Genomic DNA, 18,042 nt, shown 5'->3' with positions numbered 1-18,042 from the left:
CAACCAGTGTGGTTCAACCCTGGTTTCAGTCACTGCAAATCAGTTCTTGTAAAGAAATCATGACCTACTCTGCTGGACTTCATGTGTTGACTATTACATCATGGTGTGTCTGCTCATACCTGCTGACAACACTGTTAACTTGGTGTTTATGATTAGACTGTGAATTTTGTCATATTCAGTAATCTGAATGGCTTTCTGGTTGGTTGGCAAAAGTTCAGTGATTGCTACTCTTCTCTTCACTTCACTATTTTTGCTAAGTCGTGACATCATTATAACTTCTCTAGGCAACTGCAGAATGGATAGACAATAGACCATAGCACATATCTGCAGTATTTACATTTGGTTTGACTGAGTTTGATTGGAATGCTTTACAGTACCATGTGATAACTGAGTGTAGAATATTTAGTCTATCCATTGATGTGTTCATGTGAGTAGTACAATGTGTTTCTAGGTCAACACAGATGCTACTGTAGTTAACACTGTAACTTCAATGGATTTTTCAATGTAATGTTCATTGATGGTGAAAATAAACTATGAGTGTTACAGTTGGTGATATTCATAAATGTCAGTAAATTATGTCATTTTCACAAACCGTATTAATGTGCAAATAATATCAGGTAATACTTGGCCAATGTACTGTATGTATGCTCTGTTCAACACACTGAGAGGTTTTACTGCTACAGTCTTACTTGGTGTTGTATGACCAGATGTTAAAGTACCTAAATTCAGGTTTTTTAACAAAATCAACTCCATGGTCCAAACACTACCGAAGCAGAGTGATGCAGGAATCCTACCTGGTTGTTCTTTAGATGGGGGATGTGTGGAAGTGTAATTGGGAGGGGTATACATTGGGAAAGTACTATGGGAGAATGGGTTTGAAGGAGGGGGGGCGGATATTAAAATAGAGCGTCGGTCTTTACTGTGAGCGCTGGTGGAGGGCTGACCTCTGGTAGTGGGCAGCATGTCAGAAAGGCCCTGCCATGCCGTCACCATCTCTGGATTCTTCTGGTCAGCGAAATTCTTCCAGATACGCAGCGCTCCATCATCTGGGAAGAGGGGAGAGGAAGGCCGGGGGGGGAGGGGGAGGGGGTATGGGTTAGAGATGGAAGAGAAAGAGTGAGTGCTTGAAAAGAATGCAGATAAAAGGTTAAACACTTGCTTTAAAGTACATGTTGAACTTCGAGAAAAACCTTGATCTCAGACTCCATCAAAACATGCAACACACAGCGTGACCTGACCATGACTCCTCTCTCTCACACACACACACACACACACACACACACAAAAAGAATCAATAGAAAATGTAGAGCAGCATCTTAAAAGCCTCTTTGCCTGAAATTGTACTGTCAGTGAGAAACAACCTGAGGCAGGAGTCTTAAACCCCAAATATCTCTGTCAGAAGAGTGAAACACAGCTACGACACACAGCCGCACATAAAACATGTCGGCGCTCTCTTACGAGGAAGCTATTACAATCCATAAAAGTCTCAGCTTGATTTACATGCCGCATTTTACTTTTTTAATGCTGTATATTTCTTATAACTAACGTCCTCCCTGACATCCCTCGTAACATGACTGATGGAGTAAAGCTGAATAAGTGCACATTACGTTTTGATGAGATGGAATTTAAATGTATTAATCCCCCGAGTTTTTATCGGGGTTTCGGAAGGTGTGCGAGGAAAACGCGGTGTTCATTTTCATGTTTAACGTCACGCTGTACGAGAGAAAACAAAACAACTGTGTGTTTCTGTGTGTGTGTTTTCTACAGTTCCTCTGGGTTATGAAGATAAAGCCATGGAGGGTAATTGCTTTGTTCTGTTGATGAAAGATGATGAATACACATGAGTCCTCTGAGTGTGCCTGTTTGTGGGGGTAAAAGTCAAGTGTTTAAGGCTTGTTGTTGCTACAAATGAGAAGCACTGTAAATTTCTACTCTGTTGGTGGATGTGACCTGCTCGCTGAAGGACTACCTTGAGTTTTTTTTTCAGTGTAGTAATACATAGACCGGAGTCTTCCATGTGAATGTATGGGTCAGTGACAAATAAGGGTTGGCAAGATGAGCAATTCAAAAATATGTTAAATAGTTTTAAAAGCAGCATCAGGTTTATTAAAATGTACATTTAGTATTTTTTTGGTTTTGTCATTTGAAATGACATTTGCAGCATGATCAAGAGTGAATGCTCCTGAAAATTTCAAATGAAAAGAATGATACATATTAATTATTTTATCCACCTACAGTGTATTAAAGTGTTCTTATAATAATGACTTGTTTCTGATTGACATGATTCCCCAGATTAAATGTAATATTTATATTTTTTTGTAATATTTTTTAAGGTTATACCACAAAGACATTTTTGCCATAATCCTCTAAATCTAAAATCTCTCAAAATGGATTAAGGCAGAAATTTGATGCTGGATCCACAAAAAAAGAAAGTGTGCAAGTTATTCATATGTTTATTTTCACATTTTAACCCCTTTACATTTGACTAAACCACATGGACATATATACAAATGCCTGCGTGTGTGTTTCCTACCTGTTGCGGTGAGCAGTAATGAACAGTCGTGTCCGTTCAGGTACTCCATGGACGTGATGCGGGTGTAGCGAGGGTTCCCGTTGTAGAAGTAGTCCAGCCTCTCGCCCTTTTCCCAGTCCCAAAAACTACAACACACATACACACATAAAGTCTTTAGATTAATTAAACCAGCGTATAAACTCAATTAGTTGTGTTGCGTGTGTGTGTGCTCTCTGTCTCTGACCAGATGCTGTCCTTGTCGGCCACAGCGATGCAGGTGTTGAAGGGATGGAACTTCACGACAGACGGCACGCCAGGGTTGCGGTTGATGAATATTTGATCATCTAGACGGGAGACACCTGTAAGAGAGGACAGAAAGAAATGTAAAATAGAGCAGCCAGTTCCATCCATGGGTACTCATGCTCTTTTTTGTGTGTGTTTTAGTTTCATATTGGAATTACACAAGCACACCTATCATCCTATTGTCCTCCCCTACATGGGCTGAGTCTACCTGTACTTAACATTGACTAGATTGTAAATGAGGATGCAACTGATGTCAATGCAATTCTATTGCCATTTGAATTCATGGAGAAATTATTATACAATACATACTATAGTGCAGCAATTGTAAATGTTTCATAGGTACTTTTTCGTTCTGTCTGCGGTTCAAGAACAACCCTTGATTCTGGAATGTGTCTCCCACTTCTGGGTTCCTACCTAAAAAGGACTTATTACGCTTTTCCTTATTTTCAATCATATAAAAATATATAAAATGTTACAATATCGGACGCTAAAAGTGGCTGACATGATAAATAATAAGGTAAACACATGTAAAGTAATCCTTATGAGCAAAAAGCAGTGTCTTCAGACTGCTCTGAATGCTCGGTTTCCAACAGTTTTTTCAACTTTCAGCCTGAGCTGACATCAGCTGGTGACAGATTTCTTTATATGGTCATCTGCTCCACACACAAAGACTCCACACAAGATCAGTGCTTCACTCCACTAACTTTATGACATTTTTAATTGTTTTGAGAGTACATAGAACAATGTCAAATAAAGGGGAGGCGGACATTAAAGTGCCAGGAGTTAAGACTGCCTGTTAAGAGTCAGAAGCTAAACTGAGAAGCTGCATTTCAGAGAGATTTAGAGAGAAATGAGCATAATAGGTCCATTCAAAGCACTCTGATTGCAGATGGCCATTTTATAATGCTTTGAAAATGAAAATGTATTTCTTGTTAATGCCAGAGGGAAATGTTGCATCTGCAAATATAGGACACAACAACAGAGCCGAGAAAAGAACAGAAGAGAAATGAATAAACAGAAATGAGGCCTTTATAACACAATTTTTGAACCAGAACATATTAGTATGTGTGATTGAGTATTGGATCATTGCAGCATTGCAAGAGCTGTAGTTACAAAATAACAACAGCAGGACTTGAGGCAAAGCAAGAGGAGAAAAAGAAAGAAAATGTTTGTTAGGTGATGCAGGGCGGAGAGACAAAAAGTCTGGTTATGTACCCCTTTGGCAGGTTTCAATGGGAGTATAACAAAAGCGCCAACACACTGATACATTTGATAAGTTCACTGCCTCAGCCATATGTTGTCATGGCAACACCACATGTCGGTTTGCCAGCCTGTCCTTGGCTACCTGAACGCGCTCTCGAGACTTCCATAATGAGATGGGAAGAATGAGGAAAAATTCACCATGAACTTGTGACTGATGCAACAGTGCTGGAAAAAATGTAGTTGGAGGGAAATATAGATACGAGTGTTTGAGGCCTTCGGTTAAAAGCTGGGCAAGATAATCTTCTTCGACTGCTTTTGTTCGTGCTCTTTGACGGCACATTCGATATGAAAATAAGTGTAGAATCTTTAACTACCCTGAAGACTTTAGAACTGCTTGGTGATTTGTTTGAATTTTGAATCAACCAGAAAAGAAAAACCAATGAGTAAAAAAAAAAAATCTTTTTCATATAGTTTCACTCCTTTATCCTCTTTCATTCCTAGCCTCCCCACCACCCTCTCGCTTCCTCCATCTTCACATTTCCTTTCCTTCGATCCCACTCTCCCCTCCACCTCCTCCTCTCTCGTCTCGTTCCTCTCTGGGGGGGAACAGACTGAATGAGGGCAACGCTACTACTCCACTGTAAGAAAAGAGGGGAATTCAATGATTCAGACAGAGAGAGAGAGAGAGGGGGGGGTTATTCTGACGCCAATAACCTCGTGACTGCGTGAGTGTATGTGCGTGTGTAGGGTCTGCCAATGACGTTGGAGGTGTTAGTGATTCTGTTTGAGAAAGCTCTGACTTCACTTGGGGAGTCTGTGTGTACGCTGGCACCCCGGGCTCTTCAGTGTGTGTGTGTGTGTGTGTGTGTGTGTGTGTGTGTGTGTAAGGGAGTCCTGTGACTCATAAACAGGGTTGTTTCTGGCTCTGGGTAGATTTCAATCAATCCTCTCGTCATGGCAAATCATGTGCACACTCAGTCGCGTGACTGAAACAGAGCCGTAACATCTGGTGTGTGTCTCGGCTTGGGCTTTTTATTTTTGGGACAGTCTCGGTTTGTGATTTTTTGCTCAACAAGTGTCAACACCTATCAGGTAAAAATTATTAGGACAAAACCTCAGAGTCATTACAGACCCATTCTGAATACTGAATAATGATCTGATGTCTTATTATCTGGGATGTTTTTCTGTCCACCACTTATTAAGTTCAAATAAGTGAACTTGACAACTTTTTTATTTCAAGGTTCAATTCTTAGACCTCTCTGTGGTGCTAAATAGCTAATTTGCATACACAAATATACAAACACCATGCGCATATTCTTGTTTTATTTGGAATATAGTATTAACATATTGCACTGAACAAATCCCTAAAGCTAAATAACAATAAATCTGAGATGAATGTGCTTGCTGTTTGCAGTTTTAAGTTAACATGCCTCATACATCTCTGAGTCTGATGGCCACAATCCAACCTCAAAGCCCTTGACAGCCATATCACAACAATAATCATTTCTTACCATCTTCGACTCAGATACAACATGAACAATAAGCTTTTTATTCTGATGTCTGATGTTAAATACAGGTAGAAAATAAGTATATTCTTAAAGCTAGATTTTTGGCCATTTGGGGACAGATAACTTATTATGAGCTTTAGAGGCTTCTATGGCTAAAGTGTTAGCAAAATTAAGTAAGGTAAAGCAAATATGAAGCTAGTTAGCATTCATTTAAAATTCTGTTTTTGGCCACCTGATGAATTGAACTCTTTTTTATATTTATTTAATATCTTAAAGAAAATATTCCTTTATTAGTCCCATATTGGTAAATTTACAAAAAAATGAGTGCTGTTCTGGTAGCCACTAAACCCAGAGGGACACTCTCAAGATGCTAAATGCTCCCACTTGTTAGCCAGTTGCTAACATTATTAGCTGGGCAGGTATAGTGTTTATTTTGGAGCTTTTTCACTGGAAACTGAATTATTGAGAGCAGGGAGATTGAACCAAACAGTAAATGTTGCATAAATCCAAAATAATAAGCTGAAAGCTGAAGCTAAAAGCTAAAATGCTTCATAAAGCTGCATAGCTGGGTGACAACTCTCTGTGGGTTCATTATTATGAGTTACACCTGTTACACCATATCATCCATATCATTCATTTTCACATCATGACACACACACACACACACACACACACGATTTATAATAGATATATAAAAAATATTGGATTAGTGCAGTTTTCAATACATGTTTTATTACCTCATTACATTTGTTTTTTTTTGAGAGTAGTACTGATGTTTTACTTGTTCCTTAACGTTTATGTGATTTTTTAAAAGCCTTTTATTATTGTTATGGTTTTTTAACTTTATCACACTCTTTTCTCTGTGATTTTGATTCTATGTTTGCATGTTTATGACTTGTAATTGCCACGAAATGTGATAAATTGAAACATTTTATTAGAGAACCATATATTAAACCATATAAAAAACATTTTACACCAATATGATTCAAATCTGAGTAAAAGTTTGATAAATGGTTTAATTTCATTTCAAGTAAAGTTTGTGCAAATGAATTATTTATTAAACCAACTGTTTCTTTCACATGTAAATAAGAAAGGAGGCTTAGCCTGCCAGTCACAGTTGTAATGTAAATAAAACAGTATAAAGTGCATGTGGGAGTATTTATACATTAGCATGTGTGAGACTCACCTCTTTGTGTGATGCTCCGGCTGTGCCTTCTCACACGAGCGTTTCTCAGGAACCTCCACTGCCGCTCCATCCTCACCTGACTCTCCAGGTCATGCTCCTCTGGGATCTGTGAGGAAAATAGAAAGACAGACACAGAGAGAAAGAGCAAATAGTTTAAATTTATTGTACACTCAGACATGAGTAGATAAACACTGTGGGTGTACTGTATAAGACACTTTAGATATTAACTGAGTCCCCACATCAGGTACGAGAAGCGTTAAGTACTGCTCCTCTAAACACTGACACCTCAGCTACAAACCTGGTTTAAATTTTAAAGGCAACGAGGATTAAAAATGTCTATTTATGCTGATGAATCTCTTCATGCACTGACTGCTACACTAAATAATAGCAAAGAGACATCACAGAAATTTCTGATCTGGGTGTTTTTGTTAAGAGGAGGATTAGACAATTCTGTTAATCACTGTGTGTGTGTGTGTGTGTGTGTGTGTCTCTCTCTGGGGTAACATCTGAACACACAATTTGAAGAGGTGAGGAAGAACAGCATGTGATAAAGAATGAAGTGAAAACATTAGGCATGTGAGAAAATAAGAAATGTGGTTTATGAGGAGAATTGAAAAGAATGAAAACGGGAAAATCAAACACACAAGGAGTTGTCACCGCTTATATTTAATGCTTCTCCCAAAACCCACACTGTGTGCATCACTGAGGCTTTACAAACATGTTTAATACATCTCCTTCCTCATAAAACCTTTGCAAAGCTGATTATGTGCATATCTTGAAATCCACATGCTCTGCTCCTATGTTTCCATCATCTAAACGGCACCTTCTTCTTCTCTGTGGTTTGATGGTGGATTCTCATGTTTCTTGGTGCATTACAGCCACCAACTATTGACCAGTGGAATAGCATGAAACAACAGATGTGTATCGTTTGTGCATACATAAAAATACAACTCGGATTCCTTAAAGTATTGCTCCATAATGCAACTAGTGCCAATAAACAGGGACATAAATATAAAGCAAAAAGTCAAAGTTAACCACAGCACAATGAACTGTCTTTACTGTGACTTTTTTTCTTTAGCCAAGTGTGTGTTAGTTCACTCAAAATAAAATGACAGTAAAGTCAGTTGTGTGCTGGTGCTTACTTTTGACAACCAGCACCTGATCAAAAACACCAGCTCATTTAATGATTTATTTGTGCTCTTGACAAACAACAGTGTATCCCCCACCCTGCAGTGTCTATGACTGTATCTCTGGTTGCTGCATACTGTACCTGGGGTGTCAAACTCATTTTAGTTGAAGGGCCACATACAGTCCAATTTGTTCTCAAGTGGGTCAGACTAGTAAAACCACTGTATAATAACCTATAAATAATATATAATAATCATTTTACTATACTAAACCAGCCTGAGATGTCTTAAGATTTCTTTTGACATTCTTAAGACATTTTTGTAGCCAGGTCTGTCAATTTGTGGTGACCCTGGTAGGAGATACTGATATAATGTGTCCAAGCCCACTGAGGAAAATGTATCAGGCCTTGACTGTGATTGGTGAGTGAAAATAAGCGATAATAGCAGTGTGTTTTATTGAAAAGCTGGAATTACTTTTCTGCAGTTTTCACACTTTGCAAAGTTATCCATATCTTTGACATCTCTCAGTGATTGCAGGTGAAGGTGAAGTCATTGTGCCTTGCTGCTGTATGCAATAAACAGATCAATATTTCTTTGTGGAGAAGCAACAAATAAGATATAATGTGTTAATTGGTATGATTGAAAGATATACTGTAAGTAGGTATTTTTCCCCTACTTATGGTTAAACCCAGTTTGGCTCTGTCTTGAGATGCTATTCAGAAAACTCAGAAAATCTTGAATACTTCCTTTGATGTTTGGTTGCTGATGGAAACATTTATGTGCTATTGTGTTGTGTGTTGTTGTTGTGTTGTGCTAAATGACACAACTGAACCACTGCTGGCCAACACACACACACACACACACACACACACACACACACACACACACACACACACACACACACACACACACACACACACACACACACACACACACACACACACACACACACACACACACACACACACACACACACACACACACACACACACACACACACACACACACACACACACACACACACACACACACACACACACACCAAGAGCAACGTGATCTGGACTGTTAATCTGAGCACTTCCAGCTAGCTTTGTGTCACCCTATAAAACACTGACACCATCTCACATTAAACCCACGGTGCTCATTGACAGTATTTCATATTTTTAAACTTGTCTCATCAGAGCGCAGGTCTAGATTACTGTGCCAGCTGCAATGTTAAGTGATGCTCTTGCAGTTATTGAGATAATGAGTAAAGGTGTTCAGCTCACTTTATGCAATATGACAGAGAGCAGAGGGGACCATTTGAAAAGTTTTAACTCTATTAGAAAAAGCCCCCCACACTTTTTTTTAACCGCCTTTAAAAGAGCAAAATTATTCCCCTTTAAAAAAAAGAAAAAGACTTTAATTACACAGAATATTATATGAGTGTGATTTGTGTAATTTTTCAAGTTACAAGTATTAAAGTAATTAATTAGGAACTTGGACTTTGCTATAATGCATATTTGATAGGTGAATAAATAAACAACAGGGTGTAAACAACAGAGATGTGTAATAGTGGGGAACTGTCTCTCTGTGTATGTGTGTGTGTGTGTGTGAAGGGGGGGGGGGGTAAATGCTGCTTGCCAGTGTGTGCTTATTAAGCACATTTCTACAGCGAGGCCTCCCACACCCACTGAATACTAAACAGCCTGACTGACACACACACACACACACACACATACAGTGCCATGTGACTACACTACTGTGTGTAATCAATATTCCAATAATGTCTTCACTCTGCATGTTGCTTTTTACGTAAACAGCACACATTTTAACACCTTTAAGCAGAGCTGAATGAATGAATATATTTGTGTGTGAGATGTATGTACAGAGTGTGTGTGTCTAGTCAAGTCAGGTTTATCTTTAACAATACAGTGTCCCAACAGGCTTTATGGTTCCTGACCAAGCCTGAGAAAAAGCAGATTTAGCAGTGAGCAGCAGTGTGTGTGTGTGTGTGTGTGTGTGTGTGTCAAGGTAAGAGCCAGCTGATACTATGGCTCCCAGGGTTGTGGTCTTGTACTGTGTCAGATGCTAATGTAACGTATAATGAGACCCTGAGGTGAAATGTGTGTGAGAGACTCTTGCATACACTGTCAGCAGAGCTCTACACACTGTGGATATACTGTAACATCACAGTAAAATCACTACAGTGTATGGACACTAAGTATATGGACATCTGAACATTACAGCCACACAGTATGTTGAACATGTCATTTAAAAACACCATGTGCATTCATGTGCTGCTTTCTCTTTCAGCCATCTCTCTTTCAGAGCATCAAGTGATGTTGATAACATCTGGCTCATAGTTGGTTGTTCCACCTCATCCCAAAAGTGTTGGATGGAGCTGAGATGAGGATTAAATTGTAGCAGCTATCAGTAACTACTAGCTATTTTTGTATTGGTATCTAATCTACAACATCATCTGTATTATTTATCTATTAAAGGAGGGAAACTGTCTGTATAATTGTATTTATGTCCTCTGCATATTTTGAGAAGCGTTCATCCGATTGGTCTCTCCCTGACATTGTGGAAACGGTGGGCACAGCCCTAAAGCTCTGTGTCCGCATGGAGTCAGAGACGAGGTGTGATAGAGTCAGAGAAAAGTGCTTTTAATTAAGAATAGACACTCTGACTCCATGTGTAGAAAGAAAGCGTAGCGTAAGCAGCATGTTTAGCTGATCAGCACCAGCAGTGAGTTACCACACAGGAGGCGTTCAGGTACATGGTTAAGTGTAGGTCACCTGTGCTCTGGAAGCGCTCAGAGCCCAAATCACAGCCCTAATGACTGTAGTTAAATGTGTAAAATTGACCAAATACCATGTATTATATTCTGCCCAAGTTATTAATGCTGTGAGTTTTAGGATATTTTAGCATGTATTATATGTCTGAGTTTTGAATGTTGAGCCAGGTCTAAGAGGATTTTCTGGCATGGCAGATAATAAAGATTTAAATCTGAATCTGAAATGGAGCAAATACTTCCATAGGTAGTTCAACACTAGTTTGTATTATATGAGGCACCACTATAGACATGTGATGTGCAAATCTCCACTCTGACATGTTAACATTATTAAGCTTAGTCAAGTTCTTTCAGACTAAACTATAACATGTTTGTTTATTTACCTTGTTTTTAACATAGGGAACTGTCATATTGACAATGGGTCTCGTTCGACTGCTGTAATTATCATTGAATGCTCTAACGTTAAGATTTACCTTCATTTGAACTAAGGAGAACAACACAAACTGTGAAAAACTGTATGTGAACTACATATGTACTTTTGTCATTTAGTGTATCTGTAAGTTGTGTGAGTATCCACTGCTCTCTCTCTCTCTGTCTGTCTGTCTCTCTCTCTCTCTCACACACACACACACACACACACACACACACACACACACACACACACACACACACAAACAATAACTTCTAGCTGCCATATTTTTCATCAGTCTCTCATGTGGATGTCCTTGCTGCTCACACACCCCTAAAACTGACACAGACACACACTCTCTGAAACACAGACAGACACACACACAGACACACACACACACACACACACACACACACACACACACCTCTTTCTGATGACACAGTGATATGATAACCTGTGTGCAGACTTCGAGGTACACTCTCACACACATACAGAGCTCTCTGTAAATGGAGCTGAGTTTTATGGCAGCACTCAAAACTTTGCCAACTCAGCGTTCTGATCTGTGCTACGGCAACCCCCCCACCCCCCACCCACACACACCCCTCTCTCCCTCCTCTTCCATTTCTCACTTGCTCTATGCTTTTCCCATCCAATCACCTCTCTGCTTTTCATCACCTTTTGTTGCCACTTCTAGCTCAGTCTTCCTTTCATCCTGTTCATCCTGCCGCCGTGCTCTTTACACACACTCTTACTTCACTATCTACGCCTCTTGTTTTTTCCTCTTCTTTCCTTTCTCCCACACACTTTTCTTCCACATCTATCTACCCTTCGTAGTCTGCCTCTCCTTTACAAATATTTTACTTTCATCATCTTACTTATCTCTATGTGTGTGCTCTCTCTCTCTCCTCCACACACAAAGCTTCCTCTTCTTTTTGTTCCAAATGTCTTCCTGTTGTAAATATTTTATTCTACTAAAATCTACTGTTCACTTTGTCTGTCATACACACATGAAATTCTAATTCTTTCCTTACTTGTTTTTCCTCTTCCATACATACAACTTTCTCTCCTCTATTTGACCCTCATGCTTTCTTTTTTTATTAATTCCCTTCTTCTCTCTACAAAATGCGCTGACACCATTTGTTTTACCTTCTTTTTTCTGGACAGGATGGTGTGTTTAAGCTGTTAAAACAGACAGGGGCTTGATTTAATATTACAAAATTCAGTACTAACTACTGTGCTTAGTAAAAAGTAATCTTAAATTTCACTCGGGAGGATGTTAAGTTATGGAGCTGAGAGAGCTCAATTATTCAGCCAAGCCATCCTTATACAAGCAGCAGACTCTTTCTCACACTGTGATTGGTCCCTGACCTGCTGTTTTCCATAAGACTTCATTATTCTTTAAAAATAAATTCTATAATGGAGAGTTCATGTCCTCAGATTGCTCCGTCACCTTTACAGCAGGTGTAAAATGTGTGACCAACGTGCACCTATGAAACCCACTCACATAAATATTTATGTGAAAACTGAAAATTACCTGTCATATCACTACTTCTTTGTTGCTAAGCAACCGCTTAAAGCTGCTCTTCAAGAAGAGATTGCCCGGCGGAGGAATAATATGAAAATATTATTTTTAAATGATTCATTAAAAAAAAAAGATGCAGAGCAATAACTCACCACACACACACACACACACACACACACACACACACACACACACACACACACACACACACACACACACACACACACACACACACACACACACACACACACACACACACACACACACACACACACACACACACACACACACACACAAATATCTGACACACACAGAGGAGAAGAAGGGATGACAGGTGGAGACAAAGATAGGAAAGAGGAATGATTGATGGAAGAGAAGAAGTGGAGGAAAATACCTTCATGACTGGCTGAGCAAAATACTTGGCGCTCCAATCACACAGACCCGTCTGGAGGGCTGCGCTGATGTAGTTCCTGTGACCACCTGGATCGTCCCCATCCTCAGCTGCCTGAACACACACACACACACACACACACACACACATTAGTGATTTAAGCAGTTAATTCAGACACTCTAACTGTTGGTGACTTATTCTTCCCACATGATATCTGAGCTATCTCCTTCTACCTGCTCGGGTCCCTTGTCAAACATCTTTCGGGTGCGGGGGAATTGGTGGGAGTGGGGCGCCTGTCCTCCCAGTGTGGGTGTGTAAGGGGGGCGTGTGGCCGGCTGCTCTCTGGTGGGGGGTTTGGGCACCTCGTTGGTCAGGCTGGAGCTGCTGGTGCTGGGCATGGGAGGAGAACCACTGGAGGAGGGTGAATACAAAAAAAAGAGGAGACAGAAAACTGGTAAAAAATACTACTAATCCCGTACTGTTATAATATGTATGTTTGTTTGTCATGTTTTTCCCCTTTTTTTATTTTTCTTGGAGCTTGAAAAATGAGAAAGAATCTTGAGGGTTACAATAATGAATCTAAAGGGATGCAAACAATAATATTTTTTACAAGAAATTCACATAATTCAACTGAAAGTTCCCCCGTCGAAGTCCTCATCATTAAATCAAACTGTGCTTCTGTCTCGCTAGCAGGAAGGTTGAGCGAGCTTGTACGTGTGACGCACATGTTTTCGGGCTTTAGTTTAATGAGTTTTCTGTGTATGTTGGGATTCGTGTGTGTGTGTGTGTGTGTGTTGCTCACCCGGCCTGGTGGATGTGCGTGCCCTTGCTGGTGGGGCTGGCCGGGGCCGACTGGGTGAGAGATCCAGAGTCCAGGATCCTCTGAGGCCGAGCGTTCATGGTCGCCTGGGTGGAGAGAAACTTGTGGGTTAGCTGGCTGTTGTCTCTTTAAGTTAGAATCACTGGAAAGTTGGAATTAGAGGTTAGAAAGGGGAGAATTTTAAATATTCAGATATTTTAGAGGATTGGAAGCAATGCACAAAAAGCTAATTCTCACTTCTTACAGTAACAATGCATGAAAAAAAGTGTGGGACTTTACAAAGTTTGCCTTCATTTCCAGAACTTTCTCTCATTAAATGGAGCAGGTAATACAACCTCTTCATTGTGAGTTGTCTAATGGCTTCACACTGGGGAGGGGTAAACTTAATAAAGACAATGGAGCGAAAGCATCATTGATGAATAGCCAAGTTGTTGTTTACTAAAGCCAGTCGGAGAGAAAAGTCGGCGCAGTGTAAATCTAGTTAACACAGGCAAACACATTTTACTAGCGGGGGATTGCTTTTGAATTGATTTCTATGCTAATTACAAAATTGCAGCAGGTATCCCTTTTGTTTGGCATTCATTTAAAAAAGGCTGAGAGGAAGGGAGAGAAAAGTTTTTAATGCATAGCTCACACACACACACACACACACACACACACACACACACACACACACACACACACAATATATTGCATTTGTGATAGTGAAAAAAGCATCAGTAACGAGGGTTAGCTGTTAGTGCTCCATTAGAGGTGATTGGAAATGAAACAAAACAGCAGTAAAAGCAGTTGAAAGGGTTATTATGGAAATAGCTCTGTCACTAATCTGAGCACTTTTTCTACTCAAGCAGGAACAGATCAATATGATGAGTAGGACATGAGAAATGAAAAGTAGATGAACAATCTTATTTTTGGAACAAATTGGGAGGTGAGTGAATGTAGAACGATGGATAGCAGAGTGTGTGTGTGTGTGTGTGTGTGTGAAGGCAGCAGTGCACCGCAGACACCATGCAGAGAGACTACTTATATGAAAATGACAACAGTGAGGCTCAAAGCTGCAGCATGAAGTCTTTTGGAGATCATTTGAAAGTTAGTGGGGGGTTGCAGCAGAAATGGAAGAAGTATTTTGATTCCTTATTTAAGTACCAATACAGCAATGTAAAAATACTCCATTACAAGTAAAAGTTACATGATAATATTAGTTATCAGCTTCATGTAGTTAAAGTATAAGTAAAAGTACTGCAGTATTATGAGTGATGTAGTATGCAGCATTACAGTAAAAGTACTGCAGTATTATGAGTGATGTAGTATGCAGTATTACAGTAAAAGTACTGCAGTATTATGAGTGATGTAGTATGCAGTATTACAGTAAAAGTAGTGATATATTATTATATATGACATCATTAGATTATTATTAGTGAAGCATCAGTGTTAGAGCAGCATGTTACTGTTGTAGCTGCTGGAGGTGGAGCTAGTTTACACTACTTTATATACAGTTAGCTAGTTTAGTCCAGTGGTTCCCAACCTAGGGGTGGGGCCCCTCCAAAGGGTCAGCAGATAAATGTGAGGTGTGGTGACATGATTAATGGGAGAGGAAAGAAGAAAATATGTTTTCAGTTTTTGGACTTTTTCTCTAATCTTTGATTTTTGCTGAAATATTGGATCATTTGAACATTTATTAAAATGAAACCATGTGAGAAGTTTAGAGGATAAAATCACTATTTGGTGGAGCTGTTAACAACTCTGACCCTGATCACACACTGCTTTTTGTAAGACGTCAAAAGACAAAAAGGTTGGACACCACTGGTTTCATCTTTAACAAAGTGTTGTACTTTAAAGCTTATTATATTATCCATAGTGTCAAATCTTCATCTGAAAAGTAACTAAAGCTGTCAAATAAATGTAGTGGAGTAGAAAGTACAATATATCCCTCTGAGATGTAGAAAGTAGCATCACATGGAAATACTACAGTAAAGCACAAATACCTCAAAATTGTACTTAAGTACAGAAGTTGAGTAAATCTACTCTAGTTATTTTCTAACATTGGGTTGTAGCAAAGTGCAGCTTTATACTTGTAAGCACACAAACAAAACATCCTTTGGCAGCAGGGTGGATAAGTGGTTATCTGGCACTAAAGATGAGAAGTTTTTATTCTGAACCAAGTGAGCCTCAATTAACAACTGTGTTCTGTTTCTTTCACCACATTTCACCAGCTGTGTATTTTTCTTCCTTTAAGCACCGGAGAATAATCTAGATACATTTGGCTGGATGCTGGTATGAATGTAAAGTTGCAGGGCCCCGTCAGTTAAAAGGGCTCCATTACGCAATATGTTCATGGATTATTCATCAGCGTTTGCGGGTCATCAACATGTGGTAAACAAACATCACGCTAACGCAGGAGGCCGCGTGCCTTTATCTGCTGACAAGCTCTACAGAAAATGTGATATGCAAAACTCCTCGCATTAGCAGGAAACGAGGGGTTGGTGCTGGGTGGGTGGATGGATGGTTGGGGGGGAGGGGGGTAATCGGTTCTACCAGCTGCGTCATTCTATGCTCTCCCCACTTCCCTTCTCGCTTCTTCACTCATTAATTGGCTGGAAATAAGTCAACTGAGCAAAAAGAATTTACAGTCCACGCTATTAGCCGGGGCTCTTGCAGGATTCAGGCGTGAAGGCGGATGTGAGCTGAGAAAAAAAAAAACCCTCTGCACTGTCCTATTTAATTATTGAAGCTTCATCTAAAACCTTAGTTGGTTGGTTGAAGTAGATGTGATGTTCTGAAGATGCTGTTGGGTTGGAGAAGACTGAGGAGATAAGTGAGAGGGAGGAGATTTGTGCTGTGTCAGGTTAGAGTCATTATTAGAGTCTTTAAAGTCATAATCTCCTCTCATGACTACAACTAATTCTCTTGTCAAGTAAACTAACTGCATTAGTGAGTGAGTTAAGTCTTCCACTGAATGTCCATTGAAACATTTAAAGGACTTTAAATGGTAATGTTTCAGTTGACTACAATTATTTGTCCCGTGAAACTTTCATCTGTCAATAAACGTGGTAATCTTTATCTTTATTTTTCCTGCAGCTTCAAAAAGGTAAAAAAAATAGTGAAAACACCCACTGGACCCTTTAGAAAATCAGGATTTAAAAAGAAAAGGAAAAAAAGACCCATGCCCTTCACCACAGAATCCCGCAGCGAAGAGGTGACTATTAAAAAAACATTTAACGTTTTCCATCATCTGAGAAGAAAGTACATTTTTAATTAGCTGCTGACCTTGTTCGCTTTGTTACAAATCAATAACATTTGACATTTAAAATCCTAATTAAAAGAGCTGGATTCTCTGTTAGTCTGATGTTAACACTGGTGAACTTGGGATGAATGCTGTGATTAAGATGTCTCTGATGAGCTCAAGGAAGAATCTAGAAATATCTTGTGGTTGTATGCTTCTGCCAACTAGTCAAGTTGCAGTTTGAATAAATGTCTGTCCAGATTTATGTAATATGTGTAGTGAAGACTTTATTTTCACATGTTAGGCTAATACAGCTGATTCTGATAGAACACAGTTGTAGTCATGACAGCTGACAATACTTAAGATATGGATGTTGCTGCAGAAGAAGCTACAAATACTAAAAAGATGATCAACCAAGTCTCTAGTCAGCTGTAGTCCAAAGTCCACTCTTATGTTGATCAAGACACATCATAACGTCAACTGAGATGAGTTACAAGTTTAGTCTCGAGTCACTGAAGGTTCAAGGTTGGGTTTATGATCAAGCTCTGAATGTTGATCATTAAAATTCATATTTTATATGTAATATTTAAACATTTTCCTTTCCGAGCTGTGTAAAATGGTTTAACTTCACAAAAGTCTTTAAATGTAGATGTCCAGTGATTTAATTAAATATTGAAGCTGTGTATCCATAGAAAGCCTGCTTGTTATGTTAATTTATATGTTAATATGTATGGATTTTTTTTCTAAACTCAAGCCATTAATATTTAAGTATTCCAGCAGTCAAGCACAAGCAATGTTCTAATTTTTATCAATGAAGTCTGAGCCAAGATTAAAACCTGACATCAACAGCTATTGCAATGATCTAAATATGACGCAGAAGGTCTGAAGTGGTTGAATTGTCTTTATTATGGTTTAAGTTGTCTGTTTTGGGATTACAGTGCCTGGAAATCTGTTTGTTCCTATATGCTGGCTGTTTTTTCATTTCTTTGTTGACTTCGGGTACGCAGTAACCAACGCTACAGGCATGTGTGTTGCAGTGTCCAGTGCATTAGCTGGTGGAAG

The 18,042-nt window shown here is 39.3% G+C and overlaps 1 protein-coding gene across 3 annotated transcripts in view; it reads right to left on the bottom strand.

The window, feature by feature from the left end:
* rptor (regulatory associated protein of MTOR, complex 1) overlaps positions 1 to 18,042 on the bottom strand; it is a 171,455-nt gene that overhangs the window by 17,701 nt on the left and 135,712 nt on the right. For 2 of the 3 annotated variants that reach the window (XM_053328473.1, XM_053328482.1), the window contains exons 23-29: positions 13,740 to 13,843; positions 13,171 to 13,348; positions 12,941 to 13,051; positions 6,713 to 6,818; positions 2,757 to 2,871; positions 2,534 to 2,658; positions 945 to 1,046 (exon numbers count right to left, since the gene is read on the bottom strand). In XM_053328473.1, the coding sequence (XP_053184448.1) occupies positions 945 to 1,046; positions 2,534 to 2,658; positions 2,757 to 2,871; positions 6,713 to 6,818; positions 12,941 to 13,051; positions 13,171 to 13,348; positions 13,740 to 13,843 (841 nt within the window). Of the gene's footprint in view, positions 1 to 920; positions 1,047 to 2,533; positions 2,659 to 2,756; positions 2,872 to 6,712; positions 6,819 to 12,940; positions 13,052 to 13,170; positions 13,349 to 13,739; positions 13,844 to 18,042 lie in introns of all 3 variants that reach the window. The other variant, XM_053328466.1, reaches the window with a different exon arrangement.

This window comes from Scomber japonicus, chromosome 2 (assembly GCF_027409825.1).
Source record: "Scomber japonicus isolate fScoJap1 chromosome 2, fScoJap1.pri, whole genome shotgun sequence".
NCBI lineage: Eukaryota > Metazoa > Chordata > Actinopteri > Scombriformes > Scombridae > Scomber > Scomber japonicus.
This window is presented reverse-complemented; position numbering and strand designations above follow the sequence as displayed.